We start from the raw sequence: 27,215 nt of genomic DNA on the forward strand, positions 1-27,215 counted from the left end.
GTTAGAGAAGTGGACTGGACTGAAGAACTCAATGATCTGAATGTGGAGAAGGCTTGGAATTACTTTAAATCAAAATTGCAGAAACTATCTAAAGCCTGCACCCCAAGCAAGGGGAAACAGTTCATAGGAAGGGCTGCAGACCAACCTGGATGAGCAAAAATCCCAAACACATGAGTGAGGAAAAGCAGAAAGCCTACAAGGAATTAAAAGATGGGATGGATCAGCAAGGAAAACTACCTCTTGGAGGTCAGAAAGTTAGGAATAAAGTGAGAACTGCCAAAAGACAAGCAGAGCTGGACATTGCAAATGGAATTAAAACCAATAGCAAAAGGTTCTATAGCCATATAAATAAAAAGAAAACAAGGAAAGAGGAAGTGGGACTGCTAAGCACTGAGGATGGGGTGCAGATTAAAGATAATCTAGGCATGGCTCAACACCTAAACAAATACTTTGCCTCAGTTTTTAATAAGGCTAATGAAGAGCTTAGAGGGAGTGATATGGTGACTAATGGGAACAAGAATATAGAGGTAGAAATTACCACATCCAAGGTAGAAGTCAAATTTAAACAGTTCAACGGGACTAAACTAGGGACCCAGATAATGTCCATCTAATAATATTAAAGGAACTGGCACATGAAATTGCAAGCCCAATAGCAAGGATTTTTAATGAATCTGTAAACTTGGAGGTTGTACCCTATGATTGGAGAATTGTTAATATAGTTCCTATTTTTAAGAAAGAAAAAAAAGTGAGCTATTAGTTTGATCTCAATTGTATGCAAGGGCTTAGGACAAATTTTGAAAGAGAAAGTAGTTAGCAACATAGAGGTACACAGTAATTGGGATAAAATACAACATACTGTATATACTCGATCATACGCCAGTTCGTTTATAAGCTGAGATGAATAAGTAAAATGGAAAAATTTTATAACCCCTTCATAAGCCGACCCTATAATTCAGGGTCAGCAAACTTTGGCTCCCAGGCCATCAGTATAAGCCGCTGGCGGGCTGAGATGGTTTGTTTACCTAAACCTAAGTAAATAAAGTGTCCTGGTGCGCCACCTGCTTACTCTGACTGGCTGGGACAGGAACTGGTGGGGAAATGTTTTTTTGGGGGGAAGGGGAGAAGCTGGGAGTTAGGAAGTAACCCCTGACCACCCCCCACATGACCCCACCCCTACCCCGGGACCCCCAAACTCTCCCCATCCCATCTTATCTGAGGAGGGCCAGGGGAGGATGTCTCTGGCCTGGCTGGAGCTGCTCCGGCAGGCTGGGCAGCATGCCCCGGCTGCCCAGACCATGTGGCACAGCTGCAACATGTTCCAGTGGGCTGAGCCATGCGGCATGGCCACAGTGTGCTCCGGTGGCCCGGGCAGCATGGCCACAGCCTGCTCTGGGGGGTGAGACCAGGTGGCAGGCCTGCAGCCTACCAGCCCCGAGGATGCAGCTGCTTCAGAGGCTGGAGGGAGAACAGCATGGCCAGAAGTGGAGAGACTCTGGCCCCGCCTCTTCCCTTCTGGCTCTGCTGCCTCTCCTTGCTCCCTCTGTTGGAGGGAAGGGCTGTGTCCCACGTCTCCCTTTCTATACCCGCTCATAAGCCGACCCCCTTCGCTGGTGCTTCCCTTTTTATTAAAAAAATTCAGCTTATGAACGAGTATATACGGTAGTTTTACAAAAGATAGATCATGCCAGGCCAATCTGATCGCTTTCTTTGAAAAGATAACTGATTTTTTAGACCAAGAGAAATGCAGTAGATCTAATCTACCTGGAATTCACTAAGGCATCTGATACAGTTCCACGTGGGAAATTATCAGTTACATTGGAGAAGATGGGGATTAATCTGAGAACTTTGAAAGGTGGATAAGGAAGTGGTTGAAGGGGAGATTACAACAGATCACACTGAAAGGTGAACTATTAGGTTTCCTGTTAAGAGCGTTGTTTCAGAACAGTAATGCCTTCATACAACCTATCTATATGACGAAACTGAAACTGTTTACACAGCTACTGAACAGGCTTAACTGTTGCCTTTGCCTCTCTTTTCCTGTTGAAACATCTTGCAGAGAAGACACTCACAAATCAGAGAAAAACTGAAGGAAATTCCCATGGATAAAAAAGCAGCTAGTCAATTCTGTTTATGTGATTCAAGCTATAACTGCTGAAAGGTAGGACACTGAATATGAGCAGAAAATAGGCATGCAAATGAGCAAGTTTTAGTTCCATTTGTGTAAGTGCGCTCTCTCATTATAAAAGGTGTCTACATTGTTTTAGTCAAATTATATATTTGTGAAGTTACCTGATCTAAGATGGTTACATTTAAACAATTATTTGAACTGTGGGAGCAATAGGGATCCAAAAGTCTTCAGAATCTGACTTTACAGATACGTAGATACACACACACTTTACTACCAAAAAGGTAATTTCAGATTCTGAAGGTCAGATACCTATACAATTCAAATAATTGTTCAACAGGTATAGAAGATACAACTAGCTACCCACAAACTCTGATTTCACAAGGTAGCCAGAACTTAAAGTATAAAAAGAATAGCTTTTATAATAAATGAAAATCTTTTTAAATTACAATTAAGCTGATTGCATTGATATCAAAAAATTTACATAAGAAAAATACAGCCTTTTAATACGAATATTTTTTTAAAGTTTTCATTATACTAAAATCTTCTCTTTCTGCCACATAACAAAATCAGGGTTTGTACCTCAACTGCTTAGACTACAAGATATTTGAGGTAAGAATCATGTTCTTGTTCTGTGTTTGTACAGTGGCTAGCACAGCGGGTTCCTGGTCTAAGACTGGGGCTCCTAGGAGTTACGGTAATAACAGATACAAATGTACCTTTTATACCTATTAACAAATTTGGCTTTATGCATTTAAAGCTTGGCATCTCTGTGTTATTGTTTATTCAGTGTCTTTTAAAACAAATGTGGAACTCTAAGCCTAAAGACATAAAAGCCAGATTAGGTTGTTGTTTTTTTCCCCCCTAAATTTATGTACATTTGATTGTTGAAAACATATAAAAAGGGCTGGAATTCTCTATCAAGGAATCTACATATCTTCATACTCCTACTGTCCCCCGTTCCCACACACACACACACCAGCCACCCTCTAAACCAGGGCTGGGCAAACTTTTTGGCCTGAGGGCCACATCTTGGTATGGAAATTGTATGGCAGGCCATGAATGCTTACGCAATTGGGGGTTGGCGTGCAGATGGGCTCCAGAGGCGGGTGCGGGCTCTGGGCTGGGGCCAGAAATGAGTTCAGGGTGTGGGAGTGGGCTCCGGGCTGGGGTAAGGAGTTGGGATGCGAGAAGAGGTATGTCCTCCCTCAGGATCCTATGCGGAGGCGTGGCCAGATGGCTCTGCGCATTGCCCCGTCCACAGGCGCCGCCCTCGCAACTCCCCGCATAGCCCCCTGTTTGCCCATATGCATAGGAGCTGGAGGAGGGACATGCTGCTGCTTCAGGAGCTGCATGGAGCCACGGCACGTGAGGAGCGGGGCAAGCCCCTGACCCTGTTCCCCAGCAGGAGCTCAAGGGCTGGATTAAAAGGTCTGACAGGCCGGACGCGACCTGTGGCCCGTAGTTTGCCCACCGCTGCTCTAAACAGAGCAAGAATTTAGAAGGAAGGATTGACTAGTGTTTTATTAGACCTGAGGCCAAACCATCGTTCATGTGCCAGCCAATCACAAGCTTATGCATTAACATGGTGTTTCAGAAGATGAATGACAACTAGCTAAAAATACTTTTTGGAGGCCAGTATGTAAAGATCCCACTTCAAAAGACTATTCATTAGAACAGTAATTCAAGTATTGAAAAATTTCATTTTCCTCAGTGCGTGGGGAAGTAGAGGCAGGATGGAGGTGAAAGAAAAAGGGTAACGAGGGAAGAAGAGAAAAGACATTTTAAGCTATTCATTTGTAGAATTTAAACCTTCCTCCAGAGTTTCTAGTTCTTTAAAGTTGCAAAACAACCCTCCAACTGTGAACTAATACACTGCTGTCTGAAGAGGACAGCTTTGGTCCCTTGTTTCTGTTCAGTTTTCCTAAACATCCACAAAGTGAAATCAACAAGACTCTTGTCGGTTTCACAGTTACTCTTCATAATCCTAAAGGGTTTATCTACACAGTCTTTTGGCCCAAGCCTCCCAGCCTGGGTTGACAAACTTGGCCTAGCAAGGCTCTTGCTAGTGCTCTAAAAACAGTTTATGCACAGCACGTTGAAGTTGTGGCTGGTGCTGAAGCTTGGGCTCAAGTCTGAAGTCTAATGAAGTGGGTGGGTTTCCGGGCCTGAACTCCAGTCTGAGCTGCAACTTCAAAGCACAGTCTACACAGCTATTTTTAAAGTTATAGCATGAATTCCAGTATATCCACCTGGCCTAGGAGGTTCACTCCTGATTTGCTCCAAAATGCTATTTAGACATACCCAAATAGGCTTGTTAAAAGTATGCTCTATAAAAGAGGCAAGTAGTGGAGATACACAGGGGAGAAAAAAAAAAAAGGTGAGGAGGAGCAGATGATACACTTAATTCCTTCCCCTAACTTTTGCAGGAGTCAGGAAGAGTGGCAGAGTAGTCAATCCTTCCCCACAGAACCTTATGATGTATTCTGTGAAGTGGCGGGGGTAGGGGGAGAAATAACAACACATTCATAATGAGATGCATTTTGATAGCTTACCAAGATCTTTGCTCGCCAGGAGATCTCGGTAGATNAGCAACTAGGGGAAGAGCAGAGGCTTCAAATTTGTCATCCAGAGGCTGATGCAAAAGAGATCCTCAAGAATAGTCTGCGGACAACACCACTGTAAGAATCTCAGCATTTTCCTCTTCATGGCAGCTGGGAAGAAGCAGGGTGTGTTTCTCACTAGGATATTGCTCTTGGATCTGCCTGGTGGGTCCCCATTTCCTCACATTTTTTATTGGCTCTTTTGGCTAGTAGGCTGCTAGCTGATAAGTGCCTGATGAATGTTTCAGGTTCTGCAGTAACCTTAAGTCACGCAGGAGTAGATACTCTCGTTTCCGTACAGGCCCTCAGATGGCTGAAGTGGCCTCCAAATTAATTCTAAGTACAACCTCTTTTGCTGAAATCTGAAAATATATCTGAATAAGTTTAACTTCTTCCTGTTGAAAAAACTTCTAGGGAGAAGAATTGTCTTTGGAATGGTTGTCTTTACTTGTCAATCCTAGGACTAAACATATTACCCAACAGTGACAACCAGTGGAACACTCCCTCCAAGAATACTGTGCTGAGCCAGCCTGCCTGAATTCATCTGTATTGTGAGAAAAACGTGTCAATCTTGCAAAGGAGCCCCCCAGCTCTGCACAGGGTACACAACCTTCAATTCTAGGTCAAAACAAAACAGTACTTCAAAGACCAAGAACTTTGGCAAGACTGACTGTCAGTCTCTCTCTCAAGGAGGCTGACACCTGTCATTTATATTATGTACAGGATCAAATATACCACAAAAGTCTCAACATATAATTCTTCCAAACTGTTAATCAAGAAGGTTGTTCAGCAAAATTAACTGGATGGCAAAATGATTAAATTCTGGGAGGAGGGAACAAGAGAAACAGCAAAAACAAATGACAGAAACATGATTTAGAATACTATCTGAATTCTGCAGTTCCTTTCCATAGGATCCTTTTATGAAGCCCTATGCACATGAATTAGAGATAAAATATCAACCTTATTTCAGTCATGAAAGAAAAGGTCATCCAGCACATACAATATGCACTACAGAGATGTGACAATTAATACATTACAGCATCTAAAACAATAGTGCTATTGGTTATTAAGGACCCTATGCTGCAACTCTGTATACAGAGTTTCCTTTGAAGTCAGAGCCTTTCATTTTTGGAGTGCCTGCAGCAGCTCCTTAAGGTATTTCTAGGCCATTTCTGTACTTATTTCTGACCAACAGACTTTTTGTTCAATCAAAGTGACAAAAGGGCAGCTGTAGACCTACTCACACATACTATTTTTAGACTGGAAATACACAAAACACAAAAGCAGTTCTCTCCTCCTCAGCTCCTACTGGGCTTATCTATTCTCTTTTTACTTATTTAAACAAATGTTAAATTTTATAAAAGCAGAAGGGAAATATTTAGATTAGGAGAACACAAAGAAAGGCAAGTGTCTCTTCCTGGATTTTTGTTTTGTTTTTAAACTTCAAGCTGCTATGGAAATCCAAACACACCCCTCCACTATACTGTTGTCTGCTTAAATTGGAAAGTTTCAGCAGACAAAGAGTTAAGAAAAGCATAAGATTTTTTCCAGATCGTTCATAGTGCTGTGATAGCAACCCAAAGGTTAAAGACATAGAATACTATTTATAATCAGCTAAAATGTAGTTTCTGCAGATCTCAGACTGGTTTTGACTTCCTTAAAAGGCTGCGTCAGAGCAATGACAAAACAAATCCGCAGAAGCTGAAGCTTTCTTTCATTATTACATTAGAGGACATTGCTGCCTCTGAATATTAAAGGGGCTACTGCAGAACAAATATATTATGCAGTTAAGTGAACTAACCAGTAAATGAAAACATTTCATGTTAATATTTAACTGATTTCACATGACGTTTCCACATAAGGAACAAAATGAAAGACTTTAGCCTGAATTTTCCCTGAAGGACAATGGATTACACATGAGATTTCTTTATTAAATTCTGCTGCAAATGTCTAGCTTCTCTTGTACAAGGTGAGTTTCCATAAGCTGGATTTTAAGATTTATTTATTGCAAAATCCTTTAAGAGAACTATAAAGAATGCTTTAATTTTGACCAAAGCGTTGCACTTAGTTTTAAAAGTGTTTTTCAATATATTACTTTTGTCTGAAAAATACAGTTCCTGTTATGTATATTTATGAAGAAAGGTCATTATACATAAAAATCAAAGCATTAAAATCTTTATAAAATTCAAGATCTTGTAACTGCAATTTAAGGTTTCTAGCAAACAGCTCATTTTCTTACAACTGCATTACCCAAGTGTTTTACAGCTTCTGTAATAGCATTTGCATTAAACTGCAGTGCTCAAAAATTTTGTGCAGTAAACCAACGAAGAAAACAGCTAAGACATTAGCCTTCATAAACCTGGTTGGTGTTCTAGTCAGTACGGATCCAGTATTCATCTTTTAGTGTCAAAAGGATTTTAATTCCAAAGAAACTATTTACTGGGGCTCCAATCTAGCAAAATTTTCATTTACCTCACTGAGTGTAGCATAAGGCCCATAACAATTTATTTAAAAAACAGTTGTAAGAAGTAAGAATACAATAAAGTGACATTCACTACTATTACTTTCTTTCAGAATGTACGCTTGGAGCTTGTAACATTTTTTAGAATTTTATTGCTCACTTCCCTATATAATTCTACCACCACCTGTTGTATAACTCTCTCTTTAATCAGATAACAAACAACCCAAAAACAAACTTTAAAATGAAGCGTACGTGCTTTTTAACCCCTTACTTTCTTTATAATAAAATATTTTCTCTTCTAAAGGCATTTGATTTACTGAATTATGAAGATGTGTGAACTGAAGTTTAACTAAACTTTAACTTTAAAGAAATACACAAGTGCATATGCAGTAGCTGATTTAGTGATACACTCATTGGCCCAGAATATGAGGGCAGGGAGAGACGCTAACAAGCAAAATTGTTTTAACTGATCTGAATTTAGTTTTGTAAATAAGCAATGAAATATACCAGAAGCTACATAATGGGGTTTTGATTCACTGAACTGACTGGTATGTGGACGTATGTCTGCAGGTAACGTTTTGTGAGAAATTCACTTTGCTTTTTAGCTAACTTTCTCAAATTAAGATGTTTGAATTTTACCTTACCCCAATAGTTCCGCTCCCCACATACTATCCACAAAAGTCACCACATACAAACCTTGGAATTTTAACATATTAACCAAAAATTTCAATTGAGTGCCTGAATTCAGCACTTAAAATTTATACCAAACAGAGGTGCCAAGCACCCGAAATAATCATTGACTTCAGCATCTCTGAATCAAGACACACACGTACCTAAGTTTGAAAGTACTGGCCATAATGTAACAAGGTACTCTGAGTATCAGGTATATAACCATGATAACTCTTTGCTTATGATGAATACTTGTAGATATTTTTGTTTTAGTAAAACATGTTTTTGTTTAGCAAGTTCAAGTTCACCAACGTACAGAGGGCTTGAGCAATGGTCCTCCATACACACTGCTCCTTTGAGGGCAGACGGAGGTATGGGCAGACAGGTTTTGCAGGAAGCTCTCCATATTGGCTCAATATATTGCCTGGAAGGTCAGATAGGGGCTACAGGATATTCATATATCCAGTGGCCCAAACTTCCTATTGACAGGCATAGAAAAAGCAACAGCTTTCAGGCTGGTACAGTGACTGTGGAGGGCTTGTGTTTTAGCCCCATGATGGGTTTTATGGAATGCTGTATTTCCACACAATGCTTGCCAATTCAAGCATTGTGCAGAAAGGAGAGAATTTCGACCTGATCATAATGCTTTACTTGCCTTTAAATGTAAGCATATTGAAGGAAGTTTGCAGTACCTTCACAAAAAATTAAGTAAAAACTGGCACAAGAAAAATGAGATTATAGTGAAAATAAACCACTGACATCATCACTATTATTTTAAACTTAATACAGTCACCTTCACTAAGGGGACACTGTCAAGTCAAAGGCATCTAGGTAGACTGCTAGCAGAGACTTTTGATATTTATATATCCTGTGTAAAAATTATGTATATTCTTGTTATTGTTCTCTTGTCTCCTTCCTACTCCCAATACTTCCATGCATTTTATCTTTCTTAGACTGTAAACTCTGTGGACTAGGGCTTTTTTTTTTTTTTTTTTTGCTCTGTACCACACCTAGCACACAAGGTTCCCAATCCTGACTGAGGCCAGTTAGTGCTACAATAAATAAAACAGATTCCATGAAAAAAATGTTAAAGTGGATTTTTCACTATTTATGTTTGTTTTTTACATTTGAGGTTAAAATATTATGCATATTCCTAAAATGTTTAAGAAATATACATTGGGGAAGAAATCTTCTCTTCTTAGATGTTTGTGAAGTGCTGTATATATTTATGATACTATATAAAAAAACAAAGCTCTTTATAATGCTTAGCTACTACAGTGCTAAGCACTACAGAAAAACCCAAGGCAAATCTTAATAATCTCATGTAAACCTCCCTAGAGCAGTGTTTCTCAAACTGAGGCCACCGCTTGTGCAGGGAAAGCCCCTGGTGGGCCGGGCTGGTTTACCTGCCCCGTCCACACGTCCGGCCGATCGCAGCTCCCACTGGGAGCCAGGCTGCTCCAGGTCAATAGGAGCTGCTGGAACTGGCACACGCTGAGGGATGTATTGTCCGCCGCTTCCAGCATCTCCCATTGGCCTGCAGTGGCGAACCGTGGCCAGTGGGAGCCGTAATCGGCTGGACCTGCGGACGGGGCAGGTAAACAAACTGCCTCGGCCCGCCAGGGGCTTTCCCCATACAAGCGGCGGTCCCAGTTTGAGAAACACTGCTCTACAGGATGCTATTTATGGGTTTGACTGTTTTAAAGACAGTTTAAATATAAGTAATAGACTAGAGTTTGATTCCTCAGTAACGCCTCAGTTTTTAAATCTATCCATTAAATAATATTTCAAGAAAAAAATTCCTCCTCCTGCAGAGATGTTGCATTTCCTAATCTGGATCTAAAGTATATAGATAGCAGTCCTATAAAATTACATGCTAGTGGATTTTCAATACCTTTTAATAACTTTGCATTTCCTGTTCTTCAATGCAACACTTATGCTGATGTCCAGCACAGTGAATGTCCCATGTGACACATGCCCTAGAGATCTCACCATTCACTAATTCAAAGTGACCTCTCTGTTCTCTGTTTAATCATTCATTCATTATAAAACAGTTATTCTGGCTTTAAGACAAAGCCAGGACCACTCTACTGTAGCAAATCTTCCGCCCCATAACCCGTCCTACTGGGTGCACAATGTCCATTATAGTAACCTATTCTTGGATCTGTTAGTCAGCTGGCAGCAGGCTACACTCCCAGTGCCTGTCACATTTCATTTCTGCTGTGAAAACGCTTGTGTCTGTCTTTCAAAGACATTCTTCTCCTCTTGCTTTCTCCACAACATGAAAAGGTTGATGCTGATGTGAGTGCTGAACTGTTCAGCTTCAAGAGATGCAACGGACTCACTTAAAAGCATGCTTCCAGATATATGTTTACAAAGTAAACATATCCCTTATGAGCCACTAAGAAAATATTCTTCTGGGAGCTGATTTCCTAATGTTGTTCTTAGGTCTGCGTGTTCAGTGCATACTGAAGAGTACTGCTGACTGACGCACAGTTAGGGCATAGAAGCAAAATGGATGAATCTTCCATCTAGTGTTCCAGAAAATGGATTAATATGCTGAACAGGAAAAATAAGCCATTCTTCCAGCTTGAAATCCTGTGCTCTCTAGTAAGGACAATATGATAAATACATTATTTGCCAAAAATCTAATAAGATTTAAAGATTATATGTTATAGAAGATCTCCAATTTTCAACTTTGATTTGTGTTGAGTTGTGTTATCCTCTGTTTGTAATGCTTTAGAAACTTGAAAACAAAATTACTTTATTTGATCTTCTATTTGAAAGGAACGAGAAACTTTTGTTTTAACAAAAGCATGAAATCTTAAGATTGTAAGAAATAGCTATGGAAAGATCTAAATTAATAAACTGAATTGATTTTCTTTGCTCATGAGACTAATGATAAATTCTGATATCAAGTGATGTTGACAGATGCAAAATATGCTATATTTGTGTGTGAAATATCAATATTTTGCTATAAGCAGTTAATTTAAATAAAGGTTAAAAAATATTACATAAAGCAGTAGAAAGCATGAATTGTCTGTACAATTACAAGTAAAACTGTTAGAAGTCCTAAAATAATATTTATCAGACTATCAATGTCATTGAATGTCTTTTCTTTTCTAGGGAAGTATATATCCTATGCCAAATACTTCAAGGATAAGGACTAATGACTTGGGAGATTGGACTGCTGTAATGTCATGCTTATGATCTGAGGGATCTGTAAAAATATATATTTTCACATATAAAACATGAAATTCTAAACAATTTTGCTGTAACAGAACTGAATTGACTGATCTATACATGTCAGAAAGTAAATTACAGCTACTGTCTTTTAAGGATAGATTTAAGTAAGCTACAAACAAGAAAATGCATTGTGTTTTCAGGTTGTTTATTCAAAAGCACTAATTTAAAGACGTTACAGACAAAAAACAAATGAACTATGGCTCACTTTTTATTATAATGATGGTAACAAAGGTATAGAGATACCTTTGTGGATCATATTGTGATCTCTGGCTCTTATTTTAGTAGTTTTTCTACAGCTAAACATATCAGAGAGAGAGATGTGAGCTTTAGTATTGTCAAAACAAATCTGGTATGTCCTATCTACTCCTATCAGAGGAGCATCCATTTAATATCGGCTGTCAAAAGAGATTAAAATATTTAATAACTCTTGGGCTGACAGGAGAAAAAAAACAAAAAATACAGCTAATGTAAGTAATAATGGGAATCTGCAGAGAATGCAACAGCGGATATGTTCAGCTCCTTATTGTCAATAAGAGTGAACACAGGGTGGGGGAACAAAGTTAAAAAGCTTATTTTAGAATGTGACACTTACTCCTAACTGCCTTCCCATATTGGTGCTTGTGAAATTTAGCACTTCTATGCAATACTAAGAATATAATTTCTGCATCTACAGATGCATAATTGTTTCATCATGTTAAAGAAATTAAAACACTATTTTCCCCCCCTTTTAGGTAATTTGAACTATGTTTAATTGAACTATGGTCAGAAGAAAGTTTCTAGAGAGCAAAAAATGAACCAACTTGATGCAACAAAATCAGGATTTTTAGTGTGCATTGGCCTCTGTATTTTCATCCTCACTTTTATCTATGTAAGAAACACATTTTCTAAGGTACCAAGTGAACAAAAATCCTTCCCAGATACAGCAGAATGCGGTGTTTATCCAGATGAGCTTTGTTCAGCGCTTTTTGAGGGGAAAAGTGCTGCACCTCAAATTGGAAATTGGTGTCAGATTATTCACCAACCTGAAATGCCTGACTGCATATGGACTCCATGCAATTGCTCTACAGTCTTGAAGAGTCTGCATTTTATAACAAGACCACTATCTGAAGAAGAAGGAAACTTCTCCTTGGCATACATCATCACAATTCACAAGGAGTTAGAAATGTTTGTGAAGCTACTCAGAGCCATTTATCTGCCTCAGAATGTTTACTGCATACACATAGATGAAAAGTCACCACAGGATTACAAAACTGCAGTGGAAAACCTAGTTAACTGCTTTGAAAACATTTTTATTTCATCAAAAAGAGAAAATGTTGTTTATGCAGGATTTTCAAGGTTACAAGCGGATATTAATTGTATGAAGGATTTAGTTAATGCCAAAACTCAATGGAATTATGTTATTAATCTGTGTGGCCAAGATTATCCCATCAAAACAAACAAAGAAATTATACAGTACATCAAAAGTAAATGGAATGACAAAAATATTACGCCTGGGGTGGTCCAACCTCCTCATATGAAACATAGGACGCATCTTAGTTACAAAGAATATGTACATTCAGGAACATCCTACGTGTATCCAACCAAGGATATGAAAGATGATCCTCCACATAACTTAACTATATATTTTGGTAGTGCTTACTATGTACTCACTAGAAAGTTTGTGGAGTTTACACTGACCGACGTACGTGCAAAAGATTTGCTTGAATGGTCAAGGGACACATACAGTCCAGATGAGCACTACTGGGTCACACTGAATCGTTTAAATGGTAAGATGCATGTTATTTATACCATGAATTGCTTCCTTGTCCCACATTATTACAACATTTCAGCCCAGGAGGGTGATGAGGTTCCCTTTGGAACCCAGTGATGCCACTGTATATCAGCTGCAGAGGTTATCGCCTCCATCCACAGCGGATGTGCTGCAGTGTCCACATCCCCTGATGGTGTGGGAAATAAAAGAAGGAATCTTGAAGTATAACAAGTCTCTCAAATGGCAGTGCAGACCACTCGTTACTGGGCTAGAAAAATGCAGCTTTTAAGCATGTCCCCTAACCCCCTGTATAGACTACTTGTTCTAATGCAGCAATAAATTGGGCAAACCCATCTGTCATTTTAAATATCTGTAAAATGAAGAAACAATGGGGCAATACTTTTAAAAGACAGCTTCAAAGACAATCAAAATTATTTGTGTTACAGAAAATAACTGTCTTTAGCTTTGGTTTGTTTTTTTTAGATGCTCCAGCTGCTACACCAAATGCACAGTGGGAAGGAAATATACGAGCTATTAAATGGAAAGATCAAGAAGGAGTTGCACATAATGGCTGCAAAGGTACTGTGATAACTGAAAACAGAACTAAGCCCTTTCAAAACACTGTATTTATGAAATACCACTCTCAGATAAATTGATGCACTTGCTCTAACATCCATTGCAGAATAATTCGTATGTTTCATAATTATCCATGAAATGTCTGTCATGAATATTTTATTTTTTTAAAGTATCAAATAAAAGCAACCATACTAAATTACTCTTATATCCAGTCCAAATATCTTTCAGTATCTTAGAATACTGCAGACTATTACAGTACCTATTTACTAAATTGTTCTTTTAACCCCCAACTAAGAAGATAGTTCTATAATTGAGTTAATGACTGAGTTCCACACATTTAACATTTCAGTAGCATTAAAGCTTAAACAATTAGTGTTTTTACAAGCCACTGCACACTCACATAATTCCCACCTATTAAATGAACATGTATCCAGTGCACTAACCTTAGTAGGTCATCTTAAACAGAAGAGAACAGATTTACCTGACATCCATTTGACAAATACGCACACTCAGCAAGTGAGTGTGCATGTGCCCACAAGGTAACTCAGGGCTGGCCCATGTGCAGTCCAGCAATACAGGCAAAAAACGCGGAAATATAGTGATGTCTAAAGAGCAGTTTGACCCTGGCTGAGCATTCAATCACCTACCTGACTTTAAACCTGAAACTGCCATAAACTAAGCGTAGAGAAAATTTGGGGATAGGACAAAACAAGATGAATGAATTGTTGTAACCCAGAGGAGACCATGGGATCAGACCACCAACAGGTCAAGTGAGCAACATGAAGCACTGTAATGTGTCACTGAAGCAGCAAGTCTGGGTACAATGTACACTCCTTTGTCTAAAATCAATAGTCAGTATGTAGCTCCTTGTTTTTATAAGTAACAAAACAGTAATATTCTTTATATTTATTTCAACAGTGCTTCATAAGCAGACGTATCTATTTGTCATTAATGTTAGCAGCACCTTAAAGTATTTTTAAAAAACATCTAATTCACTATTCTCCACTTCGTGTACCTTCTGTATTTCAGTCAGCTTGGAATTGTTAATATATTTACATTTTATCTTTACAGGTCATTACATACGAGATATTTGTGTCTATGGACTGGGGGACTTACAGTGGATCATTGAATCACCTAATCTATTTGCCAACAAGTTTGAGCCCACAACATATCCTCTTGTTATGGACTGCCTAGAGAGACGCTATAGGCTTAAAGTATTGCAGCAAGCTGAAGTCCCACTAGAAGCCCACTGGCATTTTCAGGAAAGTAACTATTTTAATATGAAGTTGAATGTCTGAGGCTACTGAACATCTAAAATACTGAGGAGAAAGAATGGGAAGAAATTAGCAACATGTCTTTTAAAAGTGCAGACTTCTTTATATAAATTATATTTAGGGAAGGTGGTATCATCAACCCAGCTCCTGTTCTCTTGTTCACCAACTACCATCTCTGGGACTACAAACTGTAAGAAAGTTCCTGTCGGTGTTAAGAAACCCTTAATTACTGACTAGAGTACAACCACTTCAGTACAGACTGCTTTTGAGAAAGTTCTAAAGAATATGGACAAAAAATTCAGAAGACAAATTTTTAATAAGATGTGACTTTTTTCCCTATACCTGAATAAACTACCATATGATTATATATGAGACTCATCAAACAGAAGCAGAAAATTCAAGCTACTCCTTAAAATGATTCATTCAATGAAGAAATCATTGTTTCATATGTCCCTGAAGAAAGCACCATTCAAGTTGCTGAAACAGAAATTAAGAAGCACAGACTGAACAAAGACAAAATATTAAGATTTTAAAGTTAAATTAAAGTGGTGTCTAACTATATGTCCTAGTAACTTATTTTTAATCAAGGGAGAAGTTTACATTACGTACACTAGTCTTAAAGGAATAGTGTAGGTTGAAAACGTTCACGAGTTGTTTTTTTTTTAGAGTTGCAAGTAACACCTAAATTTCTAAAACTGAAAGAAGTCAAATGATATTATTATTATTATTATTATTTTTATATATATATATATATATTTATATTATTATTATTATAATTATTTATATATATATAAAAAAAATTCCCCTCTCACCCCTATGGGTGGTATGTGTCTTCCTCAACCTCGGTCCTCTACCAGAGGCCTGGGAGTTTGAGGGTTCTGCGCAGTATCTTAGCTGTTCCTAGCACTGCACTATTCTGGACAGAGAGCTCTGATGTTGTTCCTGGATCTGTTAGGAAGCCACTCCACTCAGCTTAGGAGTCACGCCCCGAGTGCTCCACCACACTGGGACCTTTGGCCTTCACTTTCCACAACTGCTCTCTAGTTCTCTTTCAGCCTGTACTTCTCCAGCTTCTCATATTCCTTCTTCTGATCGTTGCTGTCACTTGGCACTGCTATATCTATCCCACGCTGTCTTCTGCTCCTTGTCTATACCCCACGATTTCTGGTTGATTTGGCCGTACCTCCTTGTCCTGGATCTGGATGTCCCACAGAATCTTGCCCTGCTATTCTCCAACACCTTTTTGTGGAAATCTCCATCTGGTCTGGAGGGTCCCTAGGCCATATGCTGTGCAGATGTTCCTGTAACAATGCCAGCCACTGTGGTGTGCCGTTCAGTGTATGTCGGTTCCTGCCTCGCATCTTACATCCTGCCACTAGTGTGTTGGACTGTTGTCTGAGCCGTGCTCTGCACAGTCTGCACCTTGTCCTCTCTGTGCGGTTAACCCTGCCTTCAATGGATCTGGTGCTCAGTGCCGTGTTCCTGTTGCTGATGATCAGTGCCTCGTGCTGGTCTTTAGTCAGCACCTTTCCAGCACTGGTGGATTTCCAATGTCTGTCCTACTCTCAGCTATTCGTCGATGGTATCAGCCCTGCAGGGTCTTTCTTGGCATGGCACTTCTCTGCTTGGTCTCCTCCTCATGTCTGCATGCTGCTCAGGATTCTCTTCAGCCAGCTCCATCTTGGGGGCATCTACTGATGTACTCCTGGATGTCCGCGGTTTCGTCCAAGACGTGTGCCCCTCTTGTGTTGAATAACCCGGGCCCCCCCCTATCCAAAAAACCCCCCAGGAGCCGCCCCCGGGGCCCTCTTCGGAGCCCCTTTCCTTTCCGCCCGCTGGTAACAGTCTCTGGGTGTTGGACTTGGCAGGTGGAAACCTCCGTGCATTTGTGAGGAGCTTCCGGCGTCCTTCACATCGACAGCTTCATGTCCCTCCTTGGGCAGCCACTATACGCGAGGCGGTATCTGATGACCGGCAGGGCGTATCGTTGATGGCATGGTTCTTGTCTTCCCACTGACTGGCTCTTCAGGACCGATCTTATCCTTTGTGATACTGGAATTTGTGTCTTCCTTCCTCCTCACGTGGTTTCCATGTGACTGTGCGGACGCCAGGTACTTGTCGCTGGTTGTATGTCTGCGTATGTGGCCCGCTGGTTAGTTCTGACTACCGTTGATACTCAGTCTGACTACCTTGTCGATGATATCGGTATATATATATATATATATATACACACACACACACACGTGTGTGTGTGTGCATGCTATTTTCTCAGTTTATTTTGTGTATTTGTCAGCACTTTGTATATAGTCAATTTCACTGTTTTGTTGATGGCCTGTTACACTTCCTGGCTCATGCACTAGCATGGCAACATCACTTATGCACTGCTCCGGTGGAAACTTACATGCATATTTTTCAGTGGAGGGTATTTATCAGTAGCAGAGCTGCTATTAGTTGAGTTTGGAGCTGGGGGGACCCTTTTCTTGGGATCTCTGAATGGAACTAGCAAACAATGGGAGCATAGACAGGGCAAGAAGGAACAGATTGTACCTGGGGCTGGGGAGCAACTGAAAACTGGCCAACAGGCCCATTCTTTCATTCCACAGGGTATGCAAGCAGCCCACTTCTTTCCAACACCTACACATAGCTGTACAGTTCAGAGAATATCTAGCAGCATATGGACATGCACACCACCTCCAAATCCATATGTGGATTAAAGGAAGCACTGTTCTGTATCAGGAAGGTGGTGTCCCCATCCATACCCTATGAACAACCAACAAACAGAGGCAGTAGTGCAAGGATTCCACACAGGTTTGGGCAAGGACCTGTTTTCACTTCCCAAGATCCCTCTACTGGTTCTGGGGAACAAAGCAGTTCTTCTCTCCTTAAGCCTCTCCTGGCTGGCCTTGCCTCAATCCTGTGCTGAAATGACTGGTAGGAGTGTGGGGGCACAAGCACATTTGGGTGTTGGTGTTCTCAGGCCAGTCCACTCTCCCTTGAGCAAGAAATCCATATAAGCATCAGCAGAAGAGAAAAACAATTCAAACTATGTTATTGATGAAAGGGGACTTGTGGAGAAACTTCCATTTTTTTAGGGCACTTAAAAAAATCCAAGTTGTCTGTCCCTGCAAAAAAATGTGTGCAGTGGAACCTCATTCCCATGACCCCAAATACACTCCTATATTTCCTAGAAGTTAATTTTGACCTAATAAAATACATACTATTATTTATACATTGCAAATCTAGAGACTTCCATCTAGGTACTATTTTTTTCCTACGGCTGCCAATGGGTGCTGCTTCTCGAAAATTTTAGAGGCACTCAACAGACCTTTGCTGTGCTCTGCCATTTATTTATGTATGGTATTTAATGGACTTCTGCCATGCTTCGGCAAGTACTTTTAAAAATCATCTAATACCATGCTCTGGAGTTCCTTTTTCACTCGGCTGTAGTCTCCTCATAATATTTCTCTGGGCAGTTCACAGGGGCCGCCCTTAAATTTAACCCATTCTCCAGCATGGTTCTTATTTCTTCATATTTAAATTCTTAAACCCTTTTAATGCCATTGCCTTAAAAGCTAGCTTATGACCCCCAAACTAAGGGGTGTATACATTACATACTCAAGATGAGCAGATCCAAGCCATGCCACTACTATTTTGGGGTTCCCCCAAGACCTCCTCCACTGGGTTCCCCAAGAACTCAGTTCAACTCCAGTCTCATCACTTAACTTCCTTTATCAGGAGTACAGCAAAGCTGCGCTGAGCTGATCAGACTCAAGTGTCAGGGTGGATATAGGGCACACATCCAGTTACCCAGCAAACCTCCTCTTCTTTTATTTAAATTTACCCATTTGCACTGCATCATACGTTTTAGGACTGGCTTCGTCACTTTGAAAGAACCAATCCTTATACAGCAGGCACTGTCCATGCACTACTTACTTTTTACCTCATTTTATGTTCCAGGCTTACCTTATCCATTATTAAGTTGTCCGTTGTAAATGGTTCCCTGGGTATTCCTCCTTATCTTAGCTGGTTCAGACATTCTGTTTCTAGCCTGCTGATCCATCTAACTCCCAAATCCTGTCTCCTAACAAATAAGGCCTCATCCAGGTCCAATTACTCGTGTCAAATCAGACCTATACCTGTGAGATGGCAAACTACTATTCCCTCCTTTCCAGATGCAAAAACTGAGCCACAGAGAGGTTAAGTGATGTACCCAAGGCCAAAGTAATTTCCTTTCCTGAGGTTGAGTTTGGAGCTGAGCCATATTATTGAATAGTTTCTTGGCAACACAGTTTATTTGAAAATAACTTTAACATAAGCACTGGGCATCTGTTTCCCTATTTATTTAGCAACTCAAAAAATTCAGCCTCTGCCTCCATAATTATCCACAGTATAAAAAGAATCAGCATACAACTTAGTTATTTAAAAATACATTGCAGCATAACTCTTATGAATTTCATGGTTTACATTCACAGGGTAAACTAGTAAATGCCTTTTCTCAAGAAAATTTCATCATTAGAGCATTTTTCACTTTGTTTAGACCGTTGTTGAAAACTAGGGATTTTGTTACGTGCATCAGTCATAACAAAATTAGCTTTGAACCTTCTCTTTAAACACCATTATTATTTATCTGTTCTGCACAAATGTTTTAGAAAATAAATGTAACGATCACAATCATTTTGTTATTAGAGCCACTATAAAGGACTCTGAGTGTTTAGCTTGCACGTTAACAACCCAATCTGCCAGCCTTATTGACAATAAGAAATATCTTTCTCCATAATTAATTAAATTAGTGGTTTACTTCTGTAGCAAGGAATCACTTAACATGTGTATGGATAGCAGAATCTGGCCCTAACTGAATAAACTAGAGAAAAAAAATCTTAGTTTACAGCTGTAGTATGTACATAAAAAGAACCTCTTGTTAAAATAGTATTAAGGTTCGATTTAAGAATGGACAAGCCAAGAAGTTCAAAGTTGAGCCTGATCCTTCCTTAAAATGGTGGTTCTATATTTTATATAGTTTTAATACAAAACTCTACATATAAAAAAATTGGGGAGAGGGTAAGAAGTCACCCAATGTCGACACAATGGGGCAGTTTAAGAAAACCATTTCATCTCTAACTCTGATTTGGCACAAGCTCATAAAAATAAAAGCCTTAACAATATTTTAACTGAGTGTTTTCAACAACAATTTAAAAACAAGTCATTAATGTGACTGGGAGCTGAGAACAGCATTAACATATATTTATGGAAATTTATTAAATGCATATTATTGTTTTTTACCAGCAAGTTGTTCAGGGTTGTCTCATGTCAATCTGCATTTACTGCCTTTTAAAAACTGTTGACTCAATAAACTTCAATCTATCACGTCAATGTGATTATGTACAAAGTATGCTTCATAATGTATCACAGATGTACTAATTCTATGGATGAAAAGCATTTGAAACACTTCTGAAAGTTGTTGCACATGCGCAACAGCTGTGTTTCCAAGATAAGCATATTTGTGTATGTTTAAAAGGCATTATTTCAAATATAGTACTATAGTAAGAGCATAGTAAAATCTGTTGAAAATGAAACATTCTCAAAATAAAATGTTAAAGAAATGCAAAAGAAGGCATAGAAAAACCACCACCTTCTATGTATTCACATTTACTTTACCACAGCTTATGATAAATGTTATATTTAAAAAGATGCCCCTGGTATCAATTAGAGAGCCTGTTGTATATTGTAAGGATAAAAATAGAATCCTAAATATGGTTTTGAAGAACATAATGAAACTTGTATTTTGCTAATTTATCAAATCAATGGACCAGAAGTACATTGTTAAAGGTTCTGCCTACTCTCCCCTCCTATCCTATATACATATTAATCCCCTTGGTCCCTTCAAGTTCAGTCTTTGCTCTGCAGGAATGCTTGAATAATATTGCCAACTTTATACATTATAGTCTTCCTATCAAGTGCTTGATGAAGTTGTGATTGCCTGCCTGAGGTGCTCCCTTCTCCTTTTGCTACCCCTACTTGTTTTTCAGAGAGGTTTAACCAAGTTAAGAATCTTGGTTTCACTTTTGAACATGGCCTGGCCTAGGGCTGCCAACTCTCTAATCACACAAACCCAAACACCCTTGCTCTGACCCTTTCCTTAGGCCCCACCTACTCCACCCCGCCTCCCTCCATCTCTCACTCTCTCCCACCCTCACTCACTTTCACCGGGCTTGTGCAGAGGGTTGGGGTGTGGGAGGAGGTGTGGGCTCTGGTCTGGGAGGTGGGGACGAGGGGTTCAGAGTGTGGGAGGGGGCTCCAGGCTGAGCCTTGGGCAGGAGGTTGGGGAGCTGAAGAGGGTGTGGGGTGCAAGCTCCAGCCAGGAGGCATTTACCTTGGGCGGCTCCCGAGCAGCAGGGCCAAGGCAGGCTCTCTAGCTGCCCTGGTCCCACGCCGCTCCCAGAAGCGGCTGGTGTGTCTGGCAGCAGCTCCGGGGGCTGGGGAGACGCAAGGGGCTTCGTGTGCTGCCTGCGCCGCAGGTGTCCCCCCCCGCAGCAGGGACATGCCAGTCACTTTGGGGAGCGGGATAGGGCAGGCCTTAGCCTTGCTGCGCCACCAGACTTTCAGCACCTAAAATCTCCCAGTTTGTCTTCAGTACCCTCCAGGAGACAGGGCGGGATTCCAGGAAACTTCTGGCAAAACCGGGAGGGCTGGCAACCCTATGGCCTGCCCATGGAAGCATGAAACATATCTGACACTGTAAAAAAGTGTGGTTTTTGGTTGTGCAATCTGCATCTTAATCACTTGATGACCTCATAACAGCAACACAGTCTCTAATAGGATGATCAGATGTCCTGATTTTACAGGGACAGTCCCAATTTTTGGGTCTTTTTCTTATATAGGCTCCTATTACCCTCCACCCCCGTCCTGATTTGTCACACTTGCTGTCTGGCGACCCTAGACTCTAGTGACAAACCTGGTTTACTGTAAATCCCTTGTCAGTCCTCTCATTGTGGCTACTTCTTCACCCACAGTTTCTTCAGAATGTTGCGTCACAGTCGCTATGTGGCTTCAACTACCATGATCACATTATGCCTGCCCTGTATGCCTTATAGTTGGTGGCTATAAAGGAGCAGTTTAAAAATCAGCGGTCCCACTTTTAAAGTCATAGATCCTAATGGCTTTGGATCCTGATTATATCAAGGTCTACCTACCAGTGGAACTTGTACTAATGGCTCTTACTAAACACCTTTGAGATGGACATTATCAATTTGAAAACTAGACATTTTCTAAAAACAGAGTTAAAATAATTTCATCTATTACACCAGTTGCTAAATCACCCTGTTAATCTCTGCAGCTTCACAATAGTTTCCTTTTTTATAATGTTTTTTCATTCCAGTTGCTACATGAAACATTCACACAAAAACAAAAGACTGACTGACTACAGGAAGAGAATGAAAATGTCCATTATACGCCAAGAACTAGCTCTTGAGCTGGTGTCAGCCAGCATAGCTCTATTCAAGTCTGCGGAGCTACAGCTGGTATAAAAGTGAAGATCATGTCCAAGTTGCTGACAAACGAACAAAGAAATGAGACAGGAATTTTTCTTCCTTCAAACTCCAAATTTAGTAATCTGAGGTGCTATTTGCAACATTGGTAGGTGAAACAATTTCAGATTAAAGTCCAATATTGAAATTGAAAGTCTCTTTTTTACAATCACACAATTCCTTCTGAAGTTGACAGGAAATCATGCTGCTGTTCTATTGGATCCAGCATTGTGGAACACACCACCATGAAACCTTCTCATTTTGTGTTGTCCAACTATCCAAAGGTGCTTCCTCCCTCCAAAAATGTTTCTGTTCTCCCAGTTCCTTTCTTCTTCCTCTCAAAGTCATATCCAGCCACTGCTATTTTAGAAGTGTGGCATCTTACTGATATTATATTTGTTTTCTCCTTTTCTACAGCAGCTCCACAGTTTTCAAAAATACTATTCTGTATACCGCTCAATCAAATGAAAAACTTTATAAGTATTTAGGCCTTTTCTAGAATCAGAGTTGTTCTGGTTTAACCACAAATTGAGTGAAAAATTGATTTAGTTAAACCAGTGCATTGTGGATAATCTTAATCCAATTCAAATCAGGTTTATATCAATTTGTCTTAAATTGATTACATTTAAATTTAATTAACCTAAAACAGATTAAATTGCATTGAGTGTGCCTAGTTTTTCATTGGTGTAAATCACGCTTTTGGTAAAACTGGTGCAAATTTTAATACAGACAAGGGGTAACATTTTCAAAAGAGTCTTAATGATTTAGGAGCCTAAATCTTTTAAGAGGCTCTAAGTGCCTCTGTCACTAATGAAAATTTTACCTAAGGCCTTAATTCTTCAAACTCTCTTTTTACATAAAGCACAAATATAAAGTTTTTAATTATTTTCCAACAGACTTTGGCCAGATGGAGTTAAATTTTAGCAGAAGCACTCAAAAAGGTTTATCCTTCGGGTATAAGAGAAAAAATACAATTAATCTGTTTCTTAATAATACAGACTTGTGTTTCACCTCTTATGCTCCAACTGCTGGGCTTTGTCTACACTGACAAGTGAAAGACAAAACTTTTGTTGTTCTGAGGTGTTAAGAAAACCACACCCCCGTCCCCAAAAGACAAAAGTTTTCCTGATAACAAACACCAGTGTAAACGGCGTTTTGTCAGCAGGCTAATACCGCTTATTGAGGGTGGAAGTTTTTTTTGTCAGCAGTAGAGCTTTCTCCTGCCAGCAAACAGCAGCTACACTGCCTGTGTTTTAGTGGTATGGCTGTAGCGGCACAGTCGTGTCGCTAAAAACTGTGTTGTGTACACGTAGCCTTAGGCGTTCTACAGGTTTCACATTTTTAATGGCAGGTCTGACTTGAATCCTAAAGCAGTAGGAGACAGGTGTGAAGAATGGAAAAATAGTTTTAAGGCAACTACTGCGTGTGTAAAAACAACTTCAAAAAATTCTTAGATGTTAACTATTGCACAGTGTCTCTAATGAAAGAAAGCCGCAATGACGGATGCCTCGTGTACTCTTTCCTGTTTTGTTAGCAAAACAAAATATGAACCAGGACTTTAAAAGTTTCCAGCTACAGAAGAAGAATTTAGATGGGCAATATATTTGAGATTTGCTTTATGCAAGGTTTTTGCCGGGAATTAATGAAGTTATTTCAGCGTTGGGGGACTCTTGTCTGAAAAGAAATGCAAAAATTGACATCCCTTCCTTCCTTCCAACTACCTCGGGATTTCAGAAGCCTCTGAACATGGTACAATATGTACCTCGTTGAAATGAGTTGAGGCAACCTGAACTGTCTTTTGTTACCTTAAATCTGACTCAAACATGCATATGCAAGTTGTTTTTGTGGACCTGCATTTCAGAGACATCATACAAGACAACTTTTCCAAATGTGGTTACGTGAACTGCATGTGAAAATTAGCATACACACTTATGTTGCAAGGTGTGAGCATCAATATGCAAATTGCTGTTTAGATACAGTTACCCATTCTGCCCATGTAAATTATGCTTTTGCACATTCATATTTTCAAGTATAACTTAAAACTTCATATTTGAAAAAACATGTTTCTGTTTTTCAGTCTGAAATCTGTCGGGAAAATAGATTTGCTAATTTCCTGATTAGCTGGCTTAGAAAAGGGAAGTTAGACACTAAGCAGTAGTATGGGGGTGGAGGAGGTGCCTAACACTGAATAACTGTTTCTGTAGTTCTGAGGTTGGAAATACATCCTCCACAAAAGGAGATGTGGGCAACCTATTGATCAAGAAAGAAATCTTTGAGTCATTCTGCATAGTTCTCTGAAAACATCTGTTCAACATGCAGTAGCAGTCAAAAAGCTAACAATGTTAAAAACTACAGCATTAGGAAAGGAATAGATAATAAGACAGAAAATATAATGTATATAAATCCAAGGTGTGTCCACACCTTGAACACTGCTTGCAGTTCTGGTCACCCCAATTCAAAAAAGATACATTAGAAATGGAAAAGGTTCATAGAATGGCAACAAAAATGATTAAGTGTGTGCAACAGTTTCCATATAAGGAGAGATTAAAAAGACTGGGACTATTCTGCTTGGAAAAGAGTCGACAAGGGGGGATATGATAGGGGTCTGTAAAATCATGAATGGTATGGACAAAGAATAAGGAACTGTTATTTAACCCTTCACATAACACAAGAACCAGGGGTCACCCAATGAAATTAACAGGTAGCAGGTTTAAAACAAACAAAAAGGAAGTACTCTTCACACAACTCACAGTCAACCTGTGGAACTTGCTGCCAGGGATGTTGTGAAAGTCAAAACTATAACTGGATTAAAAAAAGAATTAGATAAATTCATGGATGACAGGTCCACCAATGGCTGTTACCATGATGGTCAGGGATGCAACTCTATGCTCTGGGTGTGTCTAGGCCTCTGACTGCCAGATATCAGGACCAGACAACAAGGGTATGGATCCTCTGAGGATTGCCCTATTTTGTTCATTGCCTTCTAAGCTTCTGGCAGTGGCCAGTATCAGAACAAAACACTGGGCTAGATGGACCACTGGTCTGACCCAGTAGGGCCATTTTTACGTTCTATTAGTAGAGCTCCCATGTGTTCTCTAAATTCACTATCAAGGAAGACCCACAGGTGGTGACCCCAAGTGCCATCATTACTCCCATGATTTCTACTTGTGTGAATGGACCAAATTCTTAAGAGATAAGTGAGAGAAGTGGTATCTCCATGCTCAGTAGAAGGTTTATGAAAAGAATTATGCTTCAGAAAATTCCTGCAGAACATGACTTTGCTGTCTACTTGGTAGAGGATAGGCAAGCTTTCTTTGCCTTCTTCATGGCAGTGGCATACGTTTGCAGTAATTCTGGGGCTCTAAGTTTGTTGTATCAGACAGTTTCTCTCACAACCGAAACTAATTTTCTTCCTATTTTTCCTGTTGCAGTTTATCCATGAACATGGTAACTGGTTTATGTGGTGGAGTGAGAAAGGGTGCTTTGGTGGAAGTGTCTCTACCAGCGATACCCCAGAGTGGCTATAGTGCTCCACGAATTCTTCTATGCCTTAGACTCTTGGTTGAGGAGAGTCTTCTATAAGTATATTTGGGAATTTAGCGTGGTGCAGAAATTTGGAGGGCTGACTCATGATTTCCCCTTGTTTGTATAATGGATACAGTTTTTATTTTAGATTGGAGGAGGAAGTTGGTGGCAGGGAAGAAATAACTTGTTTCTCTTTCCTGTGTACACATCCTATCTGATGAACTAGCCCAGGGCATGACTGGCTGGCATGCTCTCGGAGATTACCTATATGAAACCTAAGGTGCAGAGTTTAGACAAAATATGTTGGGCTATTATATAAGCCATAGTCTATGTCAATGTTTCCCCAAGACAATGAGTTTTCTGAATTTCATCACTATGTCAGAAAGCATCTCTAAGTTCCTTTGGGAAGCACTTCTTGTTTAGCTGTTTGCTAATTAGTAGGTATCCAGATTAGTCTGTGGGCTCACAATTTAAGTGGACATACAAAATAGATTTTTTTTTTTTAATGAACTTTTACACAGCTGAGATTAGTTGGGAACAGAGAGACTATGCAACTTCTAGATTTATGGTCTATGGGTACTATTTGTGCTGCCTATTGTGTCCTCTTGGGTGATGCAAACTAGGAGGTCTCAGGATTGTCAGCTAGGTTTTTAGGGTAAAATGCAGGTTAAGACATTCACCTTTAATAAAACAGTGGACACAGAAATACTTATTGACCAACAATGGACTTATTTTAACCTAATGTAAAATAACCTAATTTTTGATGACTAGTCAAACAGGCAGATGTCTAAAACAAAAGTGTTTCAACTATTCAGCACAACCGAGTATATGATATCTGAAGACAGTTTATCAACTTTAGTCATAATATCTATGTTTAACTATCCCCTTCCTCTCCTACTTAAAAAATACAAAGTTGCCCACCGATTGAATCAATTAGATATTGGATATGAAGAAACAGGGCATAATCAAACACACGGCCTATGGGTTATGCTGTATTAAGCTTACATTTCTCCTATACACACAAAAAATCCATTGAACTTTGCCATCAGTGTACTCATAAGAGCCATGCTAGAGCTGATCATCATTGCATCAGAAGCTGCTTCTTCTGAGAACATGTTCTCACTTATCTTTAAAGATACAGGTTAGTAAAACAGAATGTCTTTAAATACATCAGCTAACACAACAGAAGCTGTCGCCATTGCCACTATTTAGAATGTAGCTTCCAAGACGTCTCTGTGGGAATTGGTAAAATCCAGAGTACAATATTGTAGAAGGCCTTGTGTTCCGAGAGACAGCCTATACCAGATATTAACAAACAATATTCCTAATAGTCAATCACTAATCATAGAACATACTATATATAGACAATGACAGCTTTTTTACTTCATATTCTCACATTCACTTCAGTTTTCAAATCCACTACTGCACAAAGAAAAAGAGTGCACCAAGGGAATACAGATAAT

At 39.6% G+C, this 27,215-nt stretch overlaps 2 protein-coding genes across 6 annotated transcripts in view; one reads left to right on the forward strand and one right to left on the reverse strand.

Moving 5' to 3' along the window:
- The window catches only part of RTF2 (replication termination factor 2), a 59,233-nt gene that overhangs the window by 19,963 nt on the left and 12,055 nt on the right, over positions 1 to 27,215 (reverse strand). The gene's annotated exons all lie outside the window — the stretch shown is intronic.
- On the forward strand, positions 6,389 to 15,420 carry LOC116826073 (beta-1,3-galactosyl-O-glycosyl-glycoprotein beta-1,6-N-acetylglucosaminyltransferase 7-like). Of its 4 annotated transcripts, none has more exons than XM_075072250.1 (6): positions 6,389 to 6,697; positions 10,307 to 10,468; positions 10,985 to 11,072; positions 11,834 to 12,870; positions 13,338 to 13,433; positions 14,502 to 15,420. In XM_075072250.1, exons 4-6 carry the CDS (start codon positions 11,895 to 11,897, stop codon positions 14,726 to 14,728), a joined length of 1,299 nt encoding a protein of 432 aa, XP_074928351.1. In that variant the 5' UTR covers positions 6,389 to 6,697; positions 10,307 to 10,468; positions 10,985 to 11,072; positions 11,834 to 11,894; the 3' UTR covers positions 14,729 to 15,420. The 4 variants fall into 4 exon arrangements, with proteins under 4 accessions (XP_074928351.1, XP_074928352.1, XP_074928353.1 ...); XM_075072251.1 differs by having other exon boundaries at positions 10,321 to 10,468; XM_075072252.1 differs by lacking the exon at positions 10,307 to 10,468.

The sequence above is a fragment of the Chelonoidis abingdonii genome, chromosome 14 (assembly GCF_003597395.2).
Source record: "Chelonoidis abingdonii isolate Lonesome George chromosome 14, CheloAbing_2.0, whole genome shotgun sequence".
Taxonomy (NCBI): domain Eukaryota; kingdom Metazoa; phylum Chordata; order Testudines; family Testudinidae; genus Chelonoidis; species Chelonoidis abingdonii.

What these genes read in the sequence shown, in the direction of transcription:
- LOC116826073 (XM_075072250.1), top strand. Translation starts at nt 11,895, where the DNA reads ATGAACCAACTTGATGCAACAAAATCAGGATTTTTAGTGTGCATTGGC. An exon ending in CACACTGAATCGTTTAAATG is followed by an intron (nt 12,871 to 13,337) that starts GTAAGATGCATG and finishes TGTTTTTTTTAG; the next exon opens with ATGCTCCAGCTGCTACACCA. An exon ending in TGCACATAATGGCTGCAAAG is followed by an intron (nt 13,434 to 14,501) that starts GTACTGTGATAA and finishes TTATCTTTACAG; the next exon opens with GTCATTACATACGAGATATT.